Raw genomic sequence first — 20740 nt, forward strand, 5'->3', positions numbered from 1 at the left:
GCTCCCAATGCCTATCATAAACCACCGCCCAAAATAAACCAGCCTCTCACTGATCATACTGTGTCACTTCTGATCTAACTGTTAAAGAGGACATACACTTTTACTTTTCTCATGTCTGACAGTTTTGGTTGCCAACATCATAGTTGTTTGCTACATGAAAGACATTACCGGTCACCAACGTTGTAGTCATTAATCTCATTAAAGAAGCTATTTGCTGCCAACATTAATACAGACTGTAGAATGCAACAAATTTAAGATATTTAGTCGGGGAAAAAGTTTTAAAAATCCTCATATAGCACCAAGTTTCATCTGCAGCTGAAGGATTTGTGCTTCTCTGTGGGTTGAGAGAATTTCACCACTACTGTTCTTCTGGAAGACGCTACTAGCAGTGTAGCGTTTCTATTTATACCTACAGGCGTACTGTACGTGTTTACACACAACGCAGCACTGTGTTGCTCACACTTTTTCAACTAGGGTGTTTAAACCTACACAATCAGCCACTACAGATGGACTCGTGCCATCACAGAGCATTGTTATGTGTACTTATACTCGGGATGGTAAACACAAGAGGCCAGGCGATAAGATGTAATCAGGAGACTTTGGTGATGATAAGACAATATTGAGCTAACATGCATTGTAAAATATTGTGATTCATTCCCTATTTTAAACTGCCAATGATGCTGCCAAAGGAAAATGACAATATTTACTTCAAAAGAGATGCGTTCTTTAGTCTTAATTCAGTTTGTTTTTGCAGTCATGTGGGATCTCTTGCAAACAGGCTGAGTAACACTATTCAGACTGCCGTTTCAAGCTGCCATATTTACGCCCCTGTGACAAATCGCCTCGATAAAAGGATCCCTCCTCTGTACCGTCTTCAGAGGTAGTAACAGAGGCGTTGCAGAGGCGAGACGGGATCAGCCGAGCCAGCGGGGGAGAGCATTCACAGACTGGGACACCAATATGAAGCCATCTCAAAATCAATATGAATGTACAAACACGTGATGTCGGCAGAGCTTAGAAAAAGCAGCCTGAAAAGGGCAATAGAAACAAAAATGGACGGCCATCTTCTCTTGAGTTCTGGCGTGGAGTACCTTCAGAGGCGGCCATGGGTTCAGGTTTGTTTGTTTTTTTAAACGGGATTCACCTCTTCAGATTTATGCTCGCACTTGTTCATCTGTTTCAGGTGATTCTAAGTTTAACCGTAAATCTGAAGTTACAGAGAGGCTTCACGCTGGCTAACTTCAGCTTTATGAAGCCAAAAAAGATAATGGATTTACCATGGGTTAGCTGAAATAACATCATAATACACGTTTGTCAAATAAAGAAATGTAAGCTCTGTTGAGTCTGTCCTCAAGAGGAGGAGAACAAAACTTTAAAACATCTTGATTGTGGAATGGGGGTTGGATTGATAGCTGCAATTGCAAAGGAAATGACTTGAGAGATAGATAAATTGTTGGCTGATTTCAGCCAATAAGAGATGTCTTTGCGTCATGCAGATTACACACTGTTTTTCACGCATACCCCAAAGCCTGCTGATAAGTGATTGGTCAATACTACTCAGGCTATAAACTTATTACAAATGGAAACAAGAACATTTCCAAGACATGCAAAACTTTTACTTCCAGGCCCCTGAGTACAGATTGTATTTTTTTTTTTAAAGTAAAATCAGTACATGGTGTTAAGAAAAGGTCATAATATTTCATGTTGATTATTAAAATAAATGATACTTGGCCTCTATGCAATGATACAATATTGCAATAAAGATATTCCTTTGCATCGATTCTTTTTTAATAATGGGGCAAAGAGTGAAGCAAAATCAGTAAACACAAAGTGGTCAGGATGTACAATAAGTCTTTTTGTCTTTATTACCACAACTTTGGCGATTTGTAACATAGCTGTTTTGTGGGAATCAATTTGCTGTATTTTCTCATGTGAGCCCAGGGGCAAAAAACTCAAGAGTCTTGAACTCTGTGTGTCACCAAGGCAACATGGCTGTGTGTGTGTGTACCGTGTGTGTATGTGTGTGTGTGTACCGTGTGTGTATGTGTGTGTGTGTCTCTCTCTCTCACTCTCAAAGCGGCAGCAGCAGAGAGAAAAAAGGAAGTGCGGCTGAGAAAGATTTCAAATAGAGCTGACCTCTGTTTAGTTCCTTTGTTTTCTCTTTTTTTTTTTTTTTTTTTTTTACTTCTCTTCATCCGCTAGAGACGAAGAGAGGCAGTGAGTGTGTGTCACCTGTAACAGGGGTTTCCCACCACGCAAACACAAACATATTTTCCAACTTCTCAGAGGATGCAGGGTCACAACAAAGGACCGTTTCAACACAGAAACAGAGCTGCACGAAACAGAGAGGATTTATCAGGAAAACAGGAACTAAAGTGTTTATGTGTATGTGTGTGTTTGTGCAACTGTGTGTGTGTGTGTGTGTGTGTGTGTGTGTGTGTGTGTCAGTGCAACTGTGTGTGACTGTGTGCATTGGAAGACTGCCCACTGGGCATTCCTGTACCTGTCTGAGGATACATTCCCCCTCCTGCCCTCCTTCCACCTGCTCTGCTCTGTGGCCCCCAGGTCTTTGGGGACCAGCCAGACTTCAGCAGACGCAACCCCTCCAACACAAGCCCCTGGACCTCAACACACACACACACACACACACACACACAGACACAAAATCACACAACACTCTCTCTTTCTATCTCTCTCTCTCTCACTCTCCTTCTGTGTAACTGTCTTCCCCTCTTTCACTCGTGCTCTCCCACAATAGCCTATCCACCCGTCCCCAGGGAAACGCATGAATATGGAGGAGGCTGCCCAAGAAGCACATGACACACATAGACACACTCACTCTCCTTTCACTCATTTATTTATATATGGATACCTGGATTGGAAGCTGCAGGCACTCCCATCCTCCGCCCTAACACTCCTCTCCTCTGATGCTCTCTGGATGGATGCTTGTGTAAATGTGGGTACCGAATTACATAAAGCTGTTCTTTCTACACTCACTGCACACACATTTTTTTTTTTCCAAAGAAGGAGGGGAAGATACGGCGACGCGACGGACAGATAGATTTCAAAGAAGCTCCGTCGGCTTCTGTCGCATGTGTCGTGTCAATACAGAAACCATAATCTTACACTATGTGGCCAAAAAACTAGTGTGAAACTGAGTACGACTACAGACTGCTTTGTTTTTCACAGACAAACAGTCAAGTGTGTGTTCCTATTGACAATGGCTGACCTCCTTCTGGAACCAGCTGTTATGTCCACTGTGCAGAAACACGTGCGTACATAAAGTGCAAACACACTCACTAACACATACACACAAGAGGATTAATAGTTACAGACGTGCACACACACACACACACACACACGCACGCACGCACACTATTTCACACTCATAGGAGCACAGTTCTCCACGCAGCACAGTCTGCACTTTGCACACACAGCAGTGAGTGTGTGGGCAGGCCCTGGCAGGGCATTGCCAAAGCCTGGCTGGTGATTTCTCGCTGTGGTGAAAGCTCGGGCAGTGAAAGGTTGGGTCCTGCCAACCTCTGTTCTGCTCTGACCACCCGGTGCCCACGTGTGGCACTCAGGGGCACGCCTGTCCCTTTCAATAACCTGCACGGAAACCTGAGTCCTCCAGTGAGTGTCTATGACTGTGTGTGTGCGTCTGTGTGTGTGAGAGAGAGAAGGAGAGAGAGGGAGAGAGAGAGAGTGTGTTTTCCCTAGAACATGACAACCTCTACTTGTAGAACAGAACAAGCACAGCCAGAACTAGTTTCTACCACAATGTGTTGCAAATACAGACTGCATAAAACAAGTGGACCTTACTTGTAAACTACTTTTTTTAAGCCTGGATTTTTAGCCTTTTGGCAATCACCATCTTGTCTTTTAGAGCAATAAGTGACTCTATTTGGATAAGTTTGATTTTTAAGTTGTTTCAAGAGCTGCAGTGATAAATTGATCGACAAATAGCAATGCCAATTTTTTTTTTTTTTTTTTTTTTTTTTTCAATTTTCTAGTTAGAGCTTGTAAAAATAAAGGTTTGCTACCTTATCAGTTACAAAGGAAAACATTTTACTTTACTGCTGGCAAAAAGAAAGAGTGCACGTGTAAGGCACTTCTGCATTGGGATAAGTTTGAAACTTCTTATGCACTTTCTATGGCTGTACAATGCTAGCACAACAACCCAGAGTTCCATTACAGTAGATGTTACCACAGAAGGGATCGTACACACACACAGTAAAATGTCTTGTACATGTATTGTCAGCCCCGAAAGCTGAGTCATTACCACCAAAACAAAGGCCGTCAGGGATAAGCCACCATCGGCCTCAGCCTTGTTAATGCTGCTACATCATTAGCAGGACTCTTACACAGTCCTGGAATACTTTCCTTACAGTAAGTCTGAATAAAAGTCCCGTGGGTATTAACTGGAGAGTCTGGCAGGGCTACTGGTTCTGACTGTTCTGGGTTTATGGGCGACAGGAGGGGGGGCGGAGGGGGGGGAAGGGCAGGGGCAGAGCCAAGTGTTTCACTGCGTCTGATTTCCTGTCTCTGATCAAGAGAGTCGAAGCTGTCGTCAGCTGCAGAGGGAAGTCTTTTTCATTCAACACAGATGGACCGGCACCACAGGAGTTGTGATGTCTGTAGGCCGATCGGGGGCATAAAGCATGTCTGAGCCATATGCAGCCGGGCATATAGATGCACGCCCACGCAAACACGGGAGCATACTGAAATGCACTTTGCAAGGTTCCACACAGGGTTAATATGTAAATACTGCTTGATGTGACTAATAAAAAGCAATATCAGGAAAAAACATCGAAATCTCTGCACCTCTCTGCACTCTAAAAACTGTAATGTAAGAGCTCTTCTCTTTTTTGTTTTTATCAGTTTACAATAACATTCACATTGTTTGTTTCCCTTCTTAAATTCTCTTAATCATCATCATCATCATCATCATCAACTGCTGAAAACTGAAATTCTCTTAATATTTTTCAGACCTCAAACCTCCCCAGTCGATAAACAATGGGTAATGGCGTATATAAACATGGAAAAAGTGGTTATTGGCAGCCCGGACCTGGAACACTGCCGTGGACTGAAAGTTCAACACTCTGCTCATAAGCTTTTCAGTACATGGTCAAAGTCAATGCTAGTCCAATGTAGCACCCATTTCAAAAAGCCAAATTGTATTTGAATGATTTGCTATTTGTGTAAATGACAATTTGAATAAAGGGTAGTAGTTTAGACAGTGAAACCATTTTTATTTTTTTATTTTTTTAAGATCTGTGACGGTCCGCAGAGGAGAAACAGTCGCACATGTGTGATCGATCATGATACTCACTCTTGTACAGCGCGGGCTATAGACAGCGCAGTGGAGCCGGTCTCGTTAACACTGTCCAAGGTCACGTTTGGCAGGTCGTCGTCGTCGCTGTCACTCTTGATCTGCCTCGGCGACAGGCCATTGTGGTCTATATGTGCTGCGAGGGTGGGACACAAACACTGGAGTCAAAAACGGGAATATTCTGCATTTCTTATTGAGTGTGTGAATACTAAATATGCCCCAGTTAAAAGTTTATGTGCATGTTCTCTGTTCCCTTACATGTGCAACTGACAGAGAACCATATTAAAAATAATGACAAACTTCAACATAAAAAGGCCTGCAACACAAGTGCAAGTCCATCCACTCGCTGCTGGACTCCTTTTCACAGTTCATCCTGATAATTATCAGGCTAGCTTAGTCCCCCCCCTCTCTTTGATTTTACTCTTTTTGCACAGTAACGGATCAAAAAAAAAGTCGAACATTTGACTGGCCAGCATGCTGTCAACCCCCGACCCTCTGAGCCAATGAGCAGAGAGTTCTCTGTCTCTGCAGCTACATGACAGAGTTCCCACAAGTTGTGACAACTTCTCCCCTGGACAACTCATTGGATATATTGCCAGAGCCTGCAGCCATTCTGTCATCTCCCTCTCCATGGACACAGGCTGCGTACATCCCGGAGAGCTCAAGAGATGAAGTTAAAAAAATAAGAACCTGCCTGAGACTACTTGTCAAAATAAGGTTTCTGGAAATCCTCTGGGTTAAACGCTGATTGACTTATGTAGCATTTCAAATGAAATACAGAAAAGGAAACTTGCAAGCTGCATGGTGGAGATTTTACATGTAATTATTGCAGAAAGCTATATTGTGATACATTTTCGCAGTTACAGTACGCCTGCTGCTTTCATGAGCTATCAGGATTTCACCTCCTCTGCCCTCTCAGCCGAGACTGTGGCTATAATGGCCCATAATAAGGGTCTACAGTTAGGAGCAGACATGGTGTTATTACTGAGAGGGAGCTAGAAATGCTGCAACTCTGCGGGAGCTTTTGCTTTTAAAGGTTTCCAACAATTGTCGTGGACTAGAGAAGAAGTGCAGAGTGGTCACCAGCCTGCCTCCCCTACGGAAAACCTGTAATTAGTTAGAAATGCATAGTGTGTAGAGGAAGAGGGGGATTTCTTTTTTTTTGAGTGAGGGGGCACAAAGAAGGAGTGGTGGAGAGGTGGGCAGAGCACCGGATTTCTTTTCTTTCTCTCTCCTGTTGTTTCCAGTCAAGCCCTGTTTCCATGGCAACCTGCTGCCGGAGACAGGGAGACAGCAGTGAAAGGAGAGGGTACCCACCCTCTCTTAGAGAGGATGGCCAACCTGTGTGTGTGTGTGTGTGTGTGTGTGTGTGTGTGTGTGTATCTGTGGGCGAGTGGAAGTCTGAATGCATGCTACTGTTTCTGTATCTATGTTGAAGGTGTAAGTATGACAGAGAGTTGCATCATTGGTAATGGATGTTTTGTTTGGCTAACATTAGCTCTTAACTGTCAAAATGAAACTTGTAAAAATGCAATAGGCTTTAATAAGTGACTCTCTTGGTGTCAAAAATGTATTTTTCTCAGAACCAACCAAACGACACTAAGTTCCAGTTTTTCAAAGTGGTTAATCTGGATAAGAATGATTTGGAAAATCTTTTAAGACCAGTTGACAACTCTACTTTATCTAGTGTGTCAAAGCAGCATTTAAGCATTTAAGTGTAAAATATTTCAAAGAATGTGTCAATTATAAACATCATTGTTAAAATGCTGTGTGAATTGACCAATTTAAGTTTTATAAAAAATAATTGTGAAATCCTGCCTGAACCCACACCTCTGCTTGGATCGGAAAAAATCTTATTTTTTCAAAGTTATCACAATACTCAAATTTGAAAAACACAAATTAGGGGTCTAATGCTTGGAAAAACAAGGAAAGGATTTCCTGGTTTGACAAATTTGTAGTCCTATTTTTATCTGCACAATCTGTTTTTTTTATGTAAAATTTAAACCACTCTGACATGTTTTACCCAAAAGGCATTTTCTAGATAAAGGGTGACCGAAAAAAAATCTATTTGTGTCCTTACAAAGACATAATACTTGGTGGCAGATTATTAATTTTTATTTTGACTTTGGGAATTTGTATTAAGATGTTCTCATCATGCAATAAACATCTAAATGTACTGTTTGTCATCTGGTTGCTAACTCATTAAAAGTGACTGTATCCACCACACCCAACATCCCACACTCTTTCACCCCTGTCCCTTTGTGTTTGGTGGCTTCAGAGCTGGCCAGAGCTGAGATTGGACTGTGTATATATATATATATGTGTGTGTGTGTGCGTGCGTGCGTGCATGTGTTTGTATAAGTGCCACCCATCTTCAATATCCATCCACACCCTCTTATGCAACTTTTGTTTTTCCTGTCCTTTCCTCTCATCTCCTTAGCGTTTAAAACGCCCATCTCCGAGGGGATCACCCCACCCAGCCGGCCAAGTGTCCGTCTAAAAACAAGCTTCAATGACACATATCTGTTTGTTTTGTGTGTACATAATGTGCATGCAGATATGCGAGTCAAAGTTTGTTTGTTCTTCCTGCAGGGATTCACAAGACGCAACCTCCTTGAAAACCAACAGCTGCCTTGTGCACGCCTCAGAGTTGGACAGAAACACCTTCAGTAGATCCACTCCCAGCGGCTGGCAGTAAAACCACACCCAGAGAGAAAAACCAACAACACAGTCTAAGCCAGGCCACTGAGGTCTAATGCTCAAAATGCCTCACATGTTTACTTCTCGTCAGAAAAGAAGAGGTAACGACTGGTGTGGCCCCGGTATCCCGTGCCAGAGGCTATTTAAGACAGCCGAGCGAAATCTCTGTCTAGTCAAAGATGGGAGAGCCTTTCAACCTGTAAACCTCGTCTTCACTCTGAGGAGGGAACAGCGTCGCCTGAGGGGCCGTCTCTAAAAAGAACGCACACACACAGTCAGCTCTCAGGGAGTTGTGTCTTCAACTAAAGACAGTAGGGCATCTGTGCAGACATATATAGCATCATAAACAGCTTTGTCATTGAGAGATTTCAAATCACATCACACAGGTAGAACACATCAACAAGGACCTGTCTTTGTAGTCCTTTTTTTTTCAACCTGAAATGACCTAATCAAAGATGTAACATTTTGAAAGGGTTTACAAAAAAAGCTTTTAGGATGTTTCATTACTTTGTGATATTTCTACTGAAGTTTCTCAATAATAGGGCGACTGTTTATCCGAGCCAGAGACCCAATAGACTTCATGTTTCTGTGTCAAACTAGGGCAGGTCTGCATCCCATGACATCATCATTTCCTCTAGAGGTCAGTTAGAGAAACACAAGAACCACCAAGGTCATTATTTGTGTCTGTTTTTTAAATGTTTCAATACAAAAACGTTGTTTTTATAAAACCCAGAAAACTAGGGCCCGAACTTTTCCTAAACCTCTAGACATTTTATTCGTACATTGCAATTTCAAAACACTTGCAAAAAAAGAAAAAGAGTTTTGTTGATTTGTAGCATGAAGTCCCAAACAGTCGTATTTGTTGCATGCCGTATAAAAATAATATATTTTCAGTGTTTGTCCTTTCAGAGTTGTGTCCCTCGGGCAAAAAAAACCCACCTTTTTTTAAAGCTTTTTTAGAAGTGAAACGCTGACTTATCTTTGAACAATAAAAGAACATTTTCCAAAAAATGAAATTAGACAATAAAAGAGAAGTCGTCCCCCACCCCCGACTCCCGCTTGTATCTAAGAAGGGTTGAGCACCCCCAGGACCAATTAGGAGAAAAAAGAAACATTGCTCTATAACAGTAATCAATTTAAATGGTTTCAATTGATACAATCAATAGAAACATAACAGGCATACACAGGGCCTTTTCTAACCTGTGCTGTCTGTTGTAATTAAAATGTGCAAATGTGCAAATCTAATTTTGACAAACAAAGAGTGGCCCCCCCCCTGAGATCTTTGGATCACTTTTCATTGGTCCCCAACAACTAAACTTAAAGGATAATACTCTCATTGTTATCATAAATGTAAGTATAATGTTTCATTGTAATTGCAAAAAAATATGTTATTCCTTACTGAAATTAATATTGCTACCTTAATATTCTTGTCTTTCCTGCACCAGCTTAAGTTCGACTGCATTAAAATACATATCTGTTGTGCTTTTTTCGGTTATTGTATCTTCAGATGCAACGAGGGACACATTTGTTTTTATTTAACTAAGAAGAAAAAAATATCTAATATGATTTTATATCTACATTGTAGATTTTCAAATTAAATCAGAATGGAGATGAATTTATTCTTAGATTTTATGTCCGTTTGTTAAAGGTTTATGCCTGCCTGATATGCCTTCTAGTTAAATATTTCTGGTAGTTTTAAGTTTCAAATCATTGTTGGAACACCTATCACATCCACTCCTAACTTGAAATGATGAAATGCTTGAATAGGAATCCCAAAAGAACCCAGTCAGCCATGTGAATATGGAGAGAATTCTGAGTGTGGTCTCACCTTTGCCCTGGCTTTTGGCCTCGTCCAGCAGAGGTAGCATGATGGCGTTGTTGAGCCTGGAGGGGGATCGAACAGCGGTGGTGTACATGAGGGGCAGTGACTGTACCACAACCGGGATGCGGTGAACATGGCTGGCCAGCTTCCCCACTCCCTGCAGGCTCAGAGGGCTGGACGGAGGCGGCGGCACAGAGTGCAGGATGTGCAAATAGGGCTGACCTCTGACCCCAGATCCAGGGGCGACTAGAGGACCTGGCGTGAGCACCGACGAGGCGGAGGTGATGACTGATGGAGAAGAGGAGGAGGAGGAGGATGACGACGATAATGAGGAGGGAGAGAAGGCGGATCGTAGAGGGGAAGAAGAGGAGGTGGTGGTAGGAGTGGTGGATGAAAAGGAGGGGCGGGGTTTGTTGATTGACAGGTCGACGGGCTCGGTCTGTGTGTGGAAGTGCAGGTCGTGAGCGAGCAGGTCTTCTGGTGGCTCAGGTTTCACTCTGCTGAGGAAGAAGGGGACGCCGTCCATCGCAGAGTAAGGGCGCACTTTAGGTGACTGTGGAAGAGAAAAAAGGAGCCGTCATTTAAAAATTAAGATTCAGGTTTTTTTTTACACGCACAAACAGGACCTGTGGACGTGCATTAGTGGAGAGATGTTAGAGTGGAGCTGCTACACACTGCTACGATCGGTGCCTTGCTCAAGGGCACATCGGCAGTATTCTGGAAGTGACCTGGCACTTCCATATTTTTGCTCCGCATCAGGACACAAACCAGCGTCCCTCCAGTTCCCGACCCAAGTCCCTACTTCTGCCGCCCCTTTGCAGGTGTCACAAACCAGAACTGACAGCTATTCATATTTTTAGTTTTTGTTTTAAAGAAGGGAAAGAAGCGGGCAGCTTTGAGTGACAATTTGAACATTTTCTGTCATTACAATGTTTTGTAATACATTTGATTATAAGGAGCCTCTGTTAGAAACTTGAGACTTTTCAAACAGCAGTTTGAAATAGTTTTTTCAGCCCAAACTTGATTTCTCCATCACGAGGTTTTGTTGCGGTTTAACCTCTGTCAGTTACTGTAGAAGTAATAGCTGCTTTGCAGCGCTATGCTGTAACAATGGAAATAATAACCTTTATTTGTAGAGCACTTTTCAAAATCAAAGTTTTAAAGTGCTTCATGAAGGTGGTAAAAGAAAAAAAGCCTTTTACATTCTATTAATATCGGATATTTTCTCTCCGATACAAGACATGTTAATAAAATCAGGTCATAGACAATTGTTTTTGTGGGTAAATGTTCAGTTCCAAGGAGAAAGATACAGCATAAAAGACACACGTCGGGAAAAGGTGGAGTGAGAGAAAGCAGTCAATTTTGCTCATGTTCATTCAAGCGTTCATCCTCCTGAGTTAGCATGATGTCACACACTGATGAAGCGCAGGAGTAAAGATAGTCTCTCACAACCGCCCTCGTTCACCGTATCCTTCCCCTCTTTCTTTTCTCTCTTTGGCGTGGGTTGCTCTCTCTCTCTCTCTCTCTCTTTTCCTGCTGTTTTCCATCACTCCCACAGAAAACCGTCGCTCTCTTGGCTCCCCTCGTATCTCTCCTGAATCTCCTTTGTGACGGTGGAAAAACATCATATGGGCTCAATTTCCTGACCGTCTCTCTCTCTCTCTCTCTTTCTCTCTCTCTCTCTCTCTCTCTCTCTTTGGGTGATGGGCCTCCTAAGGCCAACGCTGGTGGCTCAGTGTATCCCTCAACACATCTTACACTTAACACCAAGCAGACTGTAACGCAATCTCCATCTGTCTGCACAAGTTTCAGGAACCTGTTTACTCGGAAAAAGATAATGAAGAACATACACAGTAGAAAAATGACACCCGGGGAACTATTAGCTAATTTGTTGCACCTGAATTCCAAACATTGGACCTGCTTTTCGCTCCTTATTTTTGTTTTTTAAAGTCATACGAGGCTCTTTAAATGGAGATGTCGCACGTCTAGAATGACTAGGTTGGATGTGGGAGGGGTACTGGACTGTGTGGCGAGCAGTGTTGATACTCACAGTGGAGCCTTTCAGAGGCTGAGTCACAGTCAGAGCCATCAGGGAGCGAGCACATCCAGGATTTTTTACTAATCATGCAGGGGAGAGTCATAGGGAAAAACTCAACCACACAGCTGCAGCAGATATAAAGAAATGTGGATTTTCCTCCTTGCTTTTGTTTTTGAGACCCACATTTCTTTCCCCTTATGTAATGCTGGCCTAGAGAGGATCTGTGGCGAATTACGGCTCTTACTGACTGTTCCCTTTTTTACGTAGTAGCTCAAACTATTTTTACTCCAGACTTGTTCGACTGGACTACAGGAAATGTGACGACCCCATGAATCCCTGCTTTTCCCTGAGTGACTCCTCCTCAGTTGGAAAACAAACCCAACCCCATGAAATATAGCCTCACATGACCCCTAGTGACCTCTGCACCTCAGTGGGGTTCAGCTCGGGGTCGGCGATGTCAGGTCAAGGTTCGCAGCATGTTTAAGTCCGAGTCATTCCACAAACCACCCACCATGCGTTTATTTATTGTTTTACACACCTGTGTGTTTGTAATTATGCTCTCAAATAATAGTTTTTGTAACAATCACGGGAATGTGAACAAGATAAGGTACGACTCAGCGTTAACGCTTTGTGAAAAACTGTATGAGACGATTATTCCTGATGTTGTTTTTAGGCAGAGACACTTCCCTCAAGGAACTGACCATTTATAGCAAATAGTTTGAAGTTATATTTGGCAAAAAAAAAAAAAAAAAGACGCTTTGAGGCAGCTCTCAAATAATCCAAACTGCAGAGAGGATTCAGCAGGGGCAACATAATCCCCACTTAATAAAGAAATACATACATAAAGGAGAAGTCAACAATACCAAAAAGCTTCAGAACAACAGGAGGAGGCTGCTGGAGGATCGTAAAGGCTACACTGTGTGCTCTGACTCTATGATTTGATTTGAGTTGTTAGCCACACAGCTAATGAACCAGCCTCTGGTAATAAAGCATGAATGAGGCAAGCTCTACTTTTTTTATTGCTCCGATTAAATTAACTCAGTTCTGGGCTGTAACCATAAGCTGTAAGGTTGTTTTGTCCCCTCCTACAGCTAATGTGTCCCTGGGGCTGAAGTTAAAGCTCTGATGGGTGGAGTCCTACAAGGAAAGTTACATGACAGCAGTGACACAGAGTTTGTAAGACAAAAACTTCCATGAGAAAAATGTTATTTCCACTGTATTCAGAGCGGAAATATGTGCAGCAACTTGTAGTTTTTCTGTTAGTCAGTCAGTGTTGACCCTCGCGTGGCAGATGAAACTTTAACTTTAGTTTTTATTTAATTTTAATTTTAATTTTTAACATACTTTATTATGTATCCTGCTCAAACAGGATATGGACATGCATTAATGGAGAGATGTCAGAGTTGGGCTAGAGCTGTTGGAGGTTCGGTGCCTTGCTCAAGGAAACCTTGACAGTTCTTGGGAAGTAGCCTGGCACCTCCAAACTTTGGTCTGACCCTCCTGTTCCCAACACAAGTCCCTACAGTCTGAGCTACTGCCGCCCCCCACATAAGGTTCCCCTATGTAGCATTCATAAGTTAGTTAACAAACTTTACAAATGTATAGGTGCATGCCATGAATTGTATTTTATTATGAATATAAAGCAGCTGTTGGTATCTTTATTCTATGAAGACTTGTAGATGTTATCTATACTTGGTGCTGTAATAACAGAGGCCCTAAGCAGACATGCTTCCATACATTTTATTAACTCTGTTTTCCCTTAATAAAGAATACTTTCTGGTAGTTTTCTTACTTATTTTCCCGTATTCTCAGAGTAGTAAAGGCACAGCACAAACATAGTCATGCTCAATTTAACGCATTAATGTGGGCAGTGGCAGCAGCATGGCACGTTGTGTTGTAGTCTATCAGCTCAGCCCTGTTGTTTAGTTGTCTCAATCGCCAAAAATCGCCAAAAAGTACTCATGAGAAAAACAACTTTATAACTGCAAGATAATGAGATAAATAAATCTGTTATAATGGGCTAACCAGCCTTTTTATCTAGAGATAACAAAAAAAGTCAAAATGCTCATTATCAGCAGGAAACTATATCATTTTTATCTCAAGATAATGAAAAAAAGAGGTCAAAATCACTTGTTATCACAGGAAAGTTCATGAAGTGTATGACTGCATGTCAGCTTCTGTAGTCTATATTTTATTATAATAAGTCATGTGGCAACGAGAGAGTATTTCCTTTTAAGGATTTTAGGATCCTTTGGGAGTGCAAATAGAAAACAATAAGCTTCTAGAAAAGCAACAGTTGATCATGTTGAACGGCTCTCAACACATAAATACTGCCTGTATGCATGGCATCTACTTTGTATTTGACATGTGAAGAAATGCTCATTGCATGCTTCCCTGTTTTTAAAAAAAAAAAGTATAACTAAAGTACAATCTGCCTTTAAACTGTGTACTAAAGTTTCTTCCTTAAACTATATTTAAGCTATTCAAATGCTGCTTTCTTTTGGGGCAAGGAAAAAACAAATTCAAGATTTTCCTTTAATTGATTTGAGGAATGTGTCATATGCATACAATCCTATCCTCTCCAAAAAGGATTTTACGCCACACTGGGTAGCTTCTTTTTCCCTTTTATCTCTGAATCAGGTTTAAGGAGAGTTAATGATCTTTTAGTTAGTTTGTCTTTCTTAAGCTAAATTAATATGTTACTCTTGTATATATTCTTCATAAGGCCATGCTGCTTGAACTGCCTTATACCTAAGTTCTCTACTGACAACTAAAACTATCCGCAGCTGAACATTTTTGTATTTTGCACTAATTTACTTCATTAATTGATTGACTCAGTTATTTATTCATCACTGATAAACATTAAATTTAATAAAAACAGGATTAAGGATTTATTGGCCAGTGAATAAACATCTCCTGTTGTTAAATTTTCATTGCGTGATTTAATATTATTAAGTGTAAATCTGTTGAACGTTCTTTTATGTGAAGCTCTTTTTTGTTGCTGTCTTGGTCAGGACTCCCTCGTACAAAAGATTGTACATTTATATGGTAATATTATTGATAAAATAAAGGTTAAATAAAGTTACCCTTTGAGTGTGCAGTATCCTGCAGGTTTCCATTAATGGGTGTCCACAGCAGGCGCCCTAGTTATGAAAGAAATCGTGAAAAACTTATATCTGTTTATTGTGCTGAAAACCAATTATTAAATGTTTATACATGTTATTAATACTGCATATGAGGACTTTAAGAGTTGCCTCAGAGTCTAATGTGGTCTCTCTGCACTTCAAGATTCCTCCTTCAGGCTATTCAGCTTCTTATCTTATTTTGTTCCTGGCTGTATATTGAATATAAAACTACAGCATTTTCTCTTCTGCAGCTGCTGATCCACAACTCTACCTTGAGAAACATGTCAAATGAAATTCCATGAGTTGATAATATGTACGATTGTGATGTCAAATGTCCTCTGTGCTTTTCTTACATCAACTCCGGCATCAGCTTCATGTAGCCTTTCTTGACAGACCCTCGGGCGATCATCCAGCTGCCTCTGCACGCTCTCTCTCTCTCTCTCTCTCTCTCTCTCTCTCTCTCTCTCTCTCTCTCTCTCTCTCTCTCTCTCTCTGTGTTTGCATGTTCTGTATAGGCTGCGAGTGTCACGGACCGCCTCCAGCTACACTGCCCGCAGGCTTTGAAGTCATTACAGCCATTGAGACTGATCTCAGAGCTTGGAAATCTTGTTTTTTTTCCTCTACAGTGTGTTCTAGATGGCTTAAAGTTCTGCAGTATACTGCCGGTTCACCCTGTCACTGAAAGGAGAAGGAATGAAAAGAGGAAACTAAAGAAAATGTAAATTTTTCAAACTCCAGTGTCATTGATTTATCTTCATTACATTTGAATAATATACTGGACAGATTCATTGTTCCAGTCATAAATACGAGTTATGTTTGAAGTTAGATGCACACATCATCATACAATTTTAAGAGCCTAAATAATCCACATTGGCTGTCCAATGATTTCAGTTCTCAATTGGGATTAATCGCAATATTTCAATAGTTAATCAAGATTAATTACACTTTTATTAAACGCGTTTTAAATTCCATTATTTCGCATTTGAAAATAAAAATTGCTATGCTTTTATTTTTTGAAATTTTACGCAGTCAGCTGAGAGTACTTCACTTGCTGTGTGAATTCAACCCTTGTTTCTTCAAACCCATGTTTCGGATCAAATCTAAATATAAACAGCTTAAAGGAAGAAGTGAAATGTTTGCTATGGGTGGATATTAGTTTTGACTCATTAACTGAGCTGTCAAGGAATTCTTTAAAGTGAAATGACTCAGTCAAAGATGCAGCAGTGTTGTTTTCTCCGACGCTGTGACTACAGGTAGACACGGTGAAGACTTATCCATCAGTAACCGAGTTGAATTAATTATACTGCGGTTAACAGCTACAAACCTTGTTATCATTGTGCTGCTGACGTCTTTGACTGTGGTTAAGGCAGTGTAACAAATTATTCCTTGAACTTACTCATTGTTTGAATAAAAGGAGGTGAAAGTGAATTAAGACGTGTCTGGTTGCTTAAAGCGACTCTGCGTTTGGTTTTGCCAAACAGCAGCCATCATGTCGAACAACATTAAAGCTAACTGTTCTCATACAGTTTTTCCCACAAACGTTGTCCTTAAGTGATCTGACTGAAAACTAGTTAAGCTCACGACATTCAGTCAGTAGGGTTACATGGCGCTAGAAATTCGAATTTCTGATCGTATCAGACACTGGACTTTTTAAAAGCATGTAAACATCTTAGTCCGACCAAAATCGGACCATAACGGACATCTCATAATCGGAAAAGAACACCTAGATAAGTCGTTCATCGTCGGCAAACTAACAGCGTGTAAACTCAGCCATCGTATCGTTATCGGATTGTTGTTTGTTAGTTTGTCTTTTTCCAATACAGTCTATCCATTGTGATACGTTTTTGGAAAATGTTTGCCTAGATTTACAAACAGAGTAGTCATTAGCTAGCAAACAAAGCCAATAGCATGAGCCTAACAGCAGTTTAAGTTGGCTAACATTAGCTGACTGTGTGACCATGTGTAAAGTTGTCATGTTTTTTTAAGAATGAGAGCTACACACCGTTCATATTTGAGTATAATTTGATTTTTTTTACCTATGATTGAAATCTATCTCACTGTACTGGCTCTCTGCCTCATTCAATGTTCTGTAGCCCAACTAGCCTAAGGGTGCTAACCGTGCTAACACAGAAGGAAGACAACAAGCTAGCTGTGGTAAAACATTTTGAGAAGTATTATGAGGAAGTATTCTTGATAAATAAACAGAACAGGACATAGAAATAGAAAACCTAAGCTTGTAACTGCCTATCAGAAATGTTAACTTATGAAGCAGTTATGTTAAGAAGAACCTCAGCTCTCCAAAGTTTAAGCACAGAAAGATTGATCATTGATTTTCATTTTGTTTTGTCAAACACTTTTCAAGGGAGCCCCTATATGGACAATTTTTTTACGATAAAATCTACGTTTTATTCGTCAAAGAAAGAAATCTGCCGTCTCATTGTTTAAAAGTGTTAGGCTGACTTTTCATTGTTGCTTTTCTTTTTGTTGGAGGAATAATAGTCTGTTACTAGCAGCCTGGAAAAATTGACCGTCCTGTGAGGCTCCTGTGTAAACACACTTCCGATTCAAGGTCAAAACAACACAGTGTTTAGTGTTACATAAAAGTGAAAAAACAGATATTTGCATTTTGGGTTCATGACACAACTCAGCTGAAAACTTGAACCACTTCCACTCTGATTCTGACTGATGCACACACACGTACGTAAGCGCCTCACACGCCGACACACATAATAAAGATAGTCTCGACCCGCCTGCATGCCTATGTCCTCGTGCCTCTGTCTTTATTAGGGGATACTGGTTAGCAGGGCAGATTTTCCAGCCCCTTGCAGGAGAATTGTCTAACGAGGCGGACCATTTCCAGCAAGCCCTTGGCCCCCCGCCACCTAAATGAAGACCACATTTCTGCAGCAGCCTAAACTGTCTGTCTGCCGTTTAAAGGGAAGCACACAGTGTTACAGGGCAAGATTGGATCTTGGTGCACTTCAAAGCCGTGTGGGCTGCAGTGCTCACATCCTGTCTGCGACTGACATCACTGTAAGTATGGAGAGTGACTTCAAACGCCAGGTATTAGGTAGCTCAGCTGAGAGCAGGACGCCCACAAAGAAACCACCTGCTGCCCCTCCATCAAGTCAAGAGAGATGGGAGAGATTAAATTCTTATCAATACAAAGCACCCATACACTGCCGGACAATTCAAGATCGCTGCTAACCTGATGGGTTATCAGCAGCCGCTATTTTTCTCATCCATCATGTGCTCATGCTCCGGTTTTCATCGCAACAGAAACTATTTCGCTCTTCTCCCGCAAAGTGCTCCTGTATCATATTAGGGGCCTCGTTATTATTGATATGTTATGAATGGAAATCAATAGTAACTGAAAACTAATTCATCACGATAACAAATATTAAGTGACCTGCACCCACTGCACACATCCGCACACACACACACAGCTGTGGCAGCAACACAAAGCCCCTGTAACCTAGCAACAGCCTCTCCATAACAAGACCACTTTATTTCTAGGTATGTTGGACCAGAGAGCACTGATGCTGCTTTGTATGTGGGCCAAGAAAACCTGCATGAGGTAACGCTGTTATTCCTAACAGGGCCAATGGACACAGTTTAATGCTCAAAACTAAAGTCAGTAGGGGCTTTCAATAAAAGTTTTATTATTGCATCTTTTGACAAAGACACAATTATTGTCCTAATTTTTAAAACAATTTTGATACAAGCGGTTACATACCAACTCAGAGATTTTATTTTATCTTTTTAAAGACTATACATGTTTATCTCATGCGGCTCGACGTGTCTTTAACATGACTTTGCATGCTGGCGCTTGGTCTTTTAATCCATTGTTCTATAGTACTGCAATTCATCACGATCTTGTTTTGCATCTCATACGTCATCTTGTTACACATCAAGCCAGCCAACTGCAGCGAATTAAGTCCAAAGAAAGTTTCCAGATATTCAATGAGCCATGCTGCAGAAGGGATTATAATGGGGTTTTTTTGGTGGTCACTTGGGGTTTTTCATGATGAAAACAATGTTTAAGTGCTCAAAAACAGCCCTGAAATGGAACCAAGGTGATCTTTTTTTTTTCAAGGAAGCAACCCCTTTGTTTCAATTGTTTGCTAACACTTGGAGCAGGTTGGGACATTTTCAATTGTGAAAACTTAAATCAACTGTTTGTTTTCCTGTTTGCACAGCTTAAAGGGAGACTTCACCCGTTGAAACATGAATCTGTATTAACATTGGGTCATATATGTAGTAGAAATGTGAAATAGATTTTGAAGTTGGTGCCTTCTTCGGCCGAGAAAAGGCAGAAATTGTCTTTTTGGCCGCAGCAGCCAAAACACAAGACCGGCCTGTCAGCAGCAGCCGTCTCGCCGCTATATTTATATTTTCGCCATTATCAGCTTTCTCCACAGAGCCTGTTAGCACAGCTTCCAAGCAATATGGCGGACATTAAGTTTTGATTCTGGGAGTGAGTTCCCACCCACTGATCTGTGATTGGTCTGTAGCTTCAGTGGGTCGAAAATATGAGGAACTAGCGTTGTAGTTTCACCCCCGCTAACCGCAACAGCTTCCAGTGACGCAAAATGACGATATTTGCGTCACTGGAAGCTCCTTCTCAGACTTAAAAATACAGAACTTTCCAGTCTCAGGGGGAAATGAGGGCTGGATGCACGACCATTCAAAAATACTACCAGGTTTCTAATGATACAAAGATTAATGCAAATGGGTGAAGTATCCCTTTAAGGTTAGAAACTCCCAAACGGACTGTCTCTGCCTTTCAGCTAACAATGTTACAATGTAACAAGGTGCAATTTCTCTTGGCATCCAAATCACAAATACCACTAAACATTGTCACACATGGGTTAATGTTAAATTTGCGTGTCTCTTGTGGAACCCTGAAGGGTAGCTAGGTTGTCTTTATGAGATGCCAGGGACTGTGATAAAGTGTTTTTGAGGAATGAGAGCGGTCTGATCCATACAGATGGATGTGTTGTTAAACCTCCAGCTTTACGTAAACAAAAGATTCCTAATGCAGACTTAAAAAAAAGCCTACAAATTGTTAAGTCACTTCTTCTCTGTGATGGTTTCATATTAAGGGGAGAAAACAACACAGAGCTGACAGAGAGCGCTGAGAGAGTAGAGGCGTGCGTGAGAACAACGGAGGAAGAGATGGAGCTGAGATAATGTTTTAGAAAAGAGACTTAAGTGTCCTATGTGTGTGTGTGTGTGTGTGTGTGTGTGTGTGTGTGTGTGTGTGTGTGTGTGTGTGTGTGTGCAAAAGAGAGATTATTCAAGTGTGTTGTTGAGAAAGAAGGTTATGGGAGGAAGAAGAAAAACTGAGGGACGTACAGGGGCAGGAAGATACAGAAGAAGATAAGATTTAAGAGTTTCCCATGTGACCCTCCTCCCCCCCCCCCCCCCCCCTCTCTGGAGTGGTGACTACATCTGCACAATCATCCTCATCCAGCACGGACTCTGTGCCGACTCTAGTCGCCTCCCCGAAACTCCCCAACGCATTCCTGCTCCAGCTGTGCCTCTCCTCCTCCTCCTCCTCTCTTGCTTCTGGGTTTTTGCTCTTCTTCCTGCTTACTACCATGCTCTCCGACCACTCCTCTTAGCCCCCACACTCACTTACTCCTTCTCTCTCCTTCTCTTGCTCTCTTGCTCAGGCCTGGGAGTGATTATCGGCCCATTGCCGGGAGGAGGAAAGACGG

The 20740-nt window shown here is 41.6% G+C and overlaps 1 protein-coding gene across 3 annotated transcripts in view; it reads right to left on the bottom strand.

Annotated features, from left to right (window-relative positions):
- Window positions 1–20740, bottom strand: part of klf12b (Kruppel like factor 12b) — a 51081-nt gene that overhangs the window by 11062 nt on the left and 19279 nt on the right. For all 3 annotated transcript variants that reach the window (XM_061053201.1, XM_061053199.1, XM_061053202.1), the window contains exons 3-4: window positions 9861–10407; window positions 5333–5468 (exon numbers count right to left, since the gene is read on the bottom strand). In XM_061053201.1, coding sequence (XP_060909184.1) covers window positions 5333–5468; window positions 9861–10407 — 683 coding nt within the window. The remainder of the gene's footprint in view (window positions 1–5332; window positions 5469–9860; window positions 10408–20740) is intronic.

This window comes from Labrus mixtus, chromosome 13, assembly GCF_963584025.1.
Source record: "Labrus mixtus chromosome 13, fLabMix1.1, whole genome shotgun sequence".
Lineage (NCBI taxonomy): Eukaryota > Metazoa > Chordata > Actinopteri > Labriformes > Labridae > Labrus > Labrus mixtus.